This window comes from Solanum stenotomum, chromosome 3 (assembly GCF_019186545.1).
Source record: "Solanum stenotomum isolate F172 chromosome 3, ASM1918654v1, whole genome shotgun sequence".
Lineage (NCBI taxonomy): Eukaryota > Viridiplantae > Streptophyta > Magnoliopsida > Solanales > Solanaceae > Solanum > Solanum stenotomum.
The window spans coordinates 12858502-12864231 of record NC_064284.1 but is presented as its reverse complement, the minus strand read 5'-3'; the positions used below and the strand labels follow the sequence as shown (position 1 = coordinate 12864231).

Below are 5730 nucleotides of genomic sequence, written 5' to 3'. Positions count from 1 at the left end.
TAAATAAATACGAAAACAGATAGAAAAGGAGAGGAAGAGAGTGTTAGGCCCAAGTCTGGTTTTCTATCCGCCTGAGTCAGTACTTGAGCCTAAATTCAGCTTTTTGGACCTTTGGCCCAACACTTGGTACATGTCCTAGACTAACACAATAATAATCAAGATAAATGGGCTTTTGGCCCAATAATTACATAAATATAAAGGCTGAAAATTTAAGGCTCTTTTGACCCATTTTCAATGCACAACGTATGCGGCTGATGTATATCGCTGTATATCATGCGCATCCAGCCTCTTTTTTCCGCTCCAAGACCTGTACGTCAACTTTAGGGAACCTATTCTTCAATTTTATTGATTCGGTTGACTTGATAAAAGAGAATTGGGCCTCCTTGGCCTATTTCAAGATGCAAGAGAGAACATAGGAGTCCATGTAGAACTCGGGTAGATTTCACATGCAGACAAGCGAAAAGGAAATATAAGTAATGCTCAAAGCAGAACATGCAACAATGATATTTCCAGAAGTAAACAATAAACCCAAAAGAAAAAAAATGATTTACAGGAGATACTCAAAAGCAAAGAGCCAAGACTTCTTCATCAAAAAGCTAATAGCATGCTAATGAACATAATCAATCCAAGTGAATACACATCAACTAAGGACTAACAAGTAAACTATTAAGAAAAAACTTGAACCATAATACTTCAACTAACCAATTCAACTCTTCTAAAAGGCATATAATATCAACAATAAACCTCAAACTAAACCATGAAGATTGCATTAAGCTAACCTACCATATGACCAAAACAACTAATGAAACTTGCCAATATAATTGACATATACTCTTTTTCCAGTGAACAAAGTGAAACAAACAGAAATTGTGAATGATTCCTAAGGACTGAAGATTATTCTCTACCGACTTTCAAACACCAAGAAAACGACAGAGCTAATCCTATCTATAGAGTAAGACATACTACACTAGCTAAGAAAATAAAGCAAACAGACCACAACACTAAGCTCAGAACAACAAAACGAAAAGAGAAAAAAAAAGAACTAAGCTAGTAGTTACATGTAACATGACCATACTTCAATAGGTAGAAAAGATCATGCCCAAAACAAAAGGGAGTCAAAGCAATTACTGTATGTTCACATTAAATGCAGAAATCCAAGCAAATAATATGAAGGAAACTTTAATCAAACTTGCAGACACATAAATTAACTCATCACTATTAAGTATGAAGATAGAACGGATGATATCTAAGTAGGGATTTCAAAGAATACTAACAATGTGGACAAGCAACACTTGCACAAAGTAATTGAACTTAATACGCTGAAACCAAGAACAAACAGAAAAAAGGGAAGGCATTACCTTTTTCCGGGCAGTGAACCGGAAAAAGGAGCTAAGCATGAGGAAGCTTCCACCACTAATTTCGACTCTATTTTTGTGTGTCTATTTCGTATGTAAACACTGTATTTTCTTTGTATATTCAACTGTATATTTATGAATTTTTGGGTTCCTAAATCTCTGTTTGCAAGCTGTGTATCCAGCCCTTTTTCCCAACCTTTTTCTCCAACTTTTTCTCTATTTTTTCTAACCCCCTAAAGTGAAGGAAAAGAGGGGCTTAAATAGAGGAGATTTTAGACTGAAATTTGTGGGGAATCGGGTGGAAATTTGAAGACAGATTGAATTCGAAATTCAAATTTCTTTCTTAGAAGATAAGGCTCCAACAGCTGGAATTTGTACCATTCTCAACGGATTTGAGAGGAGGACCATCCGATTCAAGGGCAAGGACGAAGAAATGTTACTAACTGTAAAAAAATTCAGCTACAACTTAATTATCCTAGTGACTTATTTGCACAAATTTTTAACTGAAATTGTTCTTTTAAGTATGGATGTTGGTTGATCTTTTTGTCCTTGAATAAAATCACAGAATGTATGTGGTCCTTTATAAACTAAAAAAAAAAATAAAAAATCTAATGACATTCTTTTAACTACTTATCCTTAATAATAATATCACCCATGTTTATCCTGTTATTACCTCAACTTTACGTTTTTGACTAATCAAATCACATTTGACATAATAATTAACAGATTTAGACTCAAATAATAAAAATGTTTATTAATCAATAAGTTTCTCTTTTTTGGGACTCAAGAAAGACACGTAAATGAGAATTCAAAAAGATAAATGGTCTGGGTTCTTTCAAACCCACCCCACCCCACCTCGCACCTGCTTTGGCCTTAAAAAAATTAGTTTTAACCCGCCCTATCCCGCCCCACCCCGCCCCACCCGCCCCACTCCGCATATGTCTAAGCCCACCCCGTTCCATTGTCATTGTTGGGTTCGAAAGAGTGATTAGGGCGTCATGCGAAAGCTTACAATTGCAAATCATATGAGGATAGATTAGACGACACATAAAACTATACTAAAAGACATAATATTATTATATGATATACCAATTGGCCTACATAATTAAAAATTAATAAAAAGACATTAAAACTGTAGAGAGAAAATCTCTCCCACAAACAAAACTCTTAAATGTCTACGTTGTGGATGTTATTGTGTTCTGCTATGAGAATATGAATCTTCAATTTATAGATCTCCAAACTTTCCTCTAAGGAAATAATAAACCAAATATGGAAGAAAATTATATTTTCCTTTCAGAAAAAGTTCAATCATTTGTGGTAATACTTTGACTTTTCTTTAAAGAAAACAATAAACTTCAAATAAGGTAAGAAAATCAGGGCAAAACCCTAACAATCATCTCTATGAATATTGTTCTTTAACTTTGTCGTTATTCCGAGCAAATTATTTAAATGGTTATTCAATTATAATAAATTCTTTACCAAAATTATTTATTCTCTCCGTTATAATTTATGTGATATTTTTCGAATCTCAAGAATTCAAACAAGTATTTCTTTGATCGTAATTTTTTCATCAATTGTCGTTACTTATAGTACCTTTTATATATTGTTCAAATATGTATAATTTATTTTTCTAAAAAAACTTAAATATTTCATGCCTAAATATACAATCAAAATTAAACTGTCTGACTCTTAAAATTTAAATTGTACCACATAAATTATAACAAAAGAAATGTACTACTATCTTGTTTAAAAAAAAAAAAAAAAAAACTCAACTTAGAGTATTTATCTAAGAGTCAAATATTTTTAAAGTATACCCTTTTTAATATATAATATAGAAAAATTCATAAAAATTCTTTTGAACTTTGCATAAAAACTTACTTTTAACATTTTAACTTAATTGTTTACCCTCCGAACCTCTTTTTAACTTAATTTAAATACATCCAAATAGTGCATAAATATAAAAAATTTAAGAGAAAAAGAATAAGTGACCCGAATTTTTTTCTTTTTAGCCAATAATCTTTATTTTCTTCATCTTCCTCATACCCTACCACCCTTTCATCTTACTCACACCCTATCACCCCCTCCCGCCCTCAACCACCACTTGCATCATCTTTTTCTTCTTCTTCAAACCCTCCACCTCATTCTCCTTCTTTAAACCCCCATCCTGACACTCCTTCTTTCTCTTCAGACCTCGCTGCCTCCACCACCACTAAGATCAGTATCCAACATATTATGTAACTTCTTTTTTATTTTTATTTTCACGTAGAACTTTGTTCACACATTTCATATTTTTGTGATATTATTTCATTATTAAGTAGTCTATTTTTTCTATATTGTGTGTATAAGCAAACGCTCCAGATAAAGAAGATAATTTATTTAGAAAGCCATGCTAAAATATATAGATATACCTTAGCAGGTGTTTATTTTACAACATAACATAACATAGTAGCTGCTAAAACATATAGTCTAGCACTAGACTTGCTTGAAGTAGACATCAAGAGGATTTTCGTTGACAAGAGCCAAACGCCTTTTTCCATTTTGGGGAACTACACCCACTTTTGCACAAAACTGATCATCAGGGCAAAGTGGACAAATAAAAGGAGTTGATGGGCAATACAATAAGTTGTAACCAAATTTTGATGATTTAACAATCTTGAAATAGCTGCTATCTGCTTGCCTTATGGTTCCTCCCGTCTCCAACAACATCGTCCTAAAATATGCATTTAGATTTCCGACTTTCCAAATTGTATAACTAACACACAATTTCACTGTTGGAATATTGAATTGTATGTTAAGTAGTTGATCTTCAAAGATATTTGTAGATAAAGGAATGAATCTAACGGGTGTACCGCTAGGTCCAACATCGGAATTGTAACGGAATACACCATCTGGACAAGGGGCATCTGAATTTGGGGACTCACCTAGGTACACATCACCACCTAAGGCACCCCAAAAAGTGGAAGTAATGACATAACTCGAATTAGGATTGAGTTCTTTACCATTTGTGTCAAGTACCGGCTTAGGTACAGGAGATTCACTGGGTAGGTTGATGGGATTTTGGGAAGTGAAAGTTGATGAAAACACCAAAATGGGAAACAAACACAAACATAAGAAAAATAAACACTTCATCATATTGATTTTATTTGTGTATTATTGATTGCTTGTGACTTGTTCTCTAGACTAATGAAGCCTTCTATTTATAGAGTGATAACACACTCATATTCCTTGCGATGTTTTAAACATGTAGTGGTCCGAGTAGCTACTCATTCAATTATAATACTCTAAATCTTTACCAAAAAATATTTATTTTCTTTGTGGCAATTCCAAAATTCAAATAAGTTTATTTTTTATCGCAAACCTTTTCATATATCTTGAATTATTAATTATTGTGACTTAAATGTACTTTTTATATGGTGTTCAAATATGTATATTTTATTTTTAAAATAAAATAAAATATCATGTCTAAATTTACTGTCAAAGTTAAATTATTTGACTCTCAAAATCCGACAAACTGTTCCTCAGATTGGACCCGATGAAATATGTTTTCTTTTATCAATAAAATCCGTCAAGTCACAGAGTTTACCTACCAAGTTATTATAGCTAGAATAAAAGAGATAAAAAAAAAAATACAGCAATAATTACATAAATCTCCCATTTAAGTCTGATTTCTTTCAACTTACCTCCTTTTCTTTCAAAAAAATTATCTTAAAGATAAATAATTTTACCTCTCAAACTTTACCAAACAATTTATAAGGGTCGTTTTGAATCATATATTTTTTGACTTTTTCTTTATAAAAAGAAATATCTTGTCCAATAACTACTGCAATCTAAATCTACTTAAAGAAACCACCTCATGAGAGTTTTGTATTTCTTTCTTTCTTTATTGGTAGCAAATATCCGAAAATTAATTAAAATATTTTTAAAAAAACAATCCTTCCCCAAAAATACATCATTCTCTCAAAGATCTCTCAAATAAAAAATCTATGAAAATAACTTTTTCCCATTTCATAATTTCTTCTTCTTTTCATAATTTTAGTGTTATCCAGCTTTGAGGAGTGTTAAGAACATTATCTTTAAAGATATTTTATTGAAAAATATGTATTTAATCTCTAGAATTCAATAAATTCTTCTTAGTAAAATAAGTAAGCAACAGTTATAACTCTAGTAATCATGACTAATAACTCTAATAAAATGTATTCTACATTCTAAAAGTAGAGAGGAAAGAGACAATATTTAGGTTCTGTAATTTTTTGCTGGATATGCTATGTTTATAACAGAGATGAAGTTTATTTTTATGGTTTAACAATTCCAAGCACTTGTACTTTAATTTGCACATAAACCTAATAAATGAGGGCAACAAAATTAGATCATAAAT

At 31.5% G+C, this 5730-nt stretch overlaps 1 protein-coding gene across 1 annotated transcript; it reads right to left on the bottom strand.

Moving 5' to 3' along the window:
* Positions 1-3714: 3714 nt before the first annotated feature.
* Positions 3715-4532, bottom strand: LOC125858217 (aspartic protease inhibitor 1-like). The gene has a single exon (XM_049537933.1). It carries the CDS (start codon positions 4485-4487, stop codon positions 3828-3830), a length of 660 nt encoding a protein of 219 aa, XP_049393890.1. The 5' UTR covers positions 4488-4532; the 3' UTR covers positions 3715-3827.
* Between the last annotated feature and the right edge of the window lie 1198 nt (positions 4533-5730).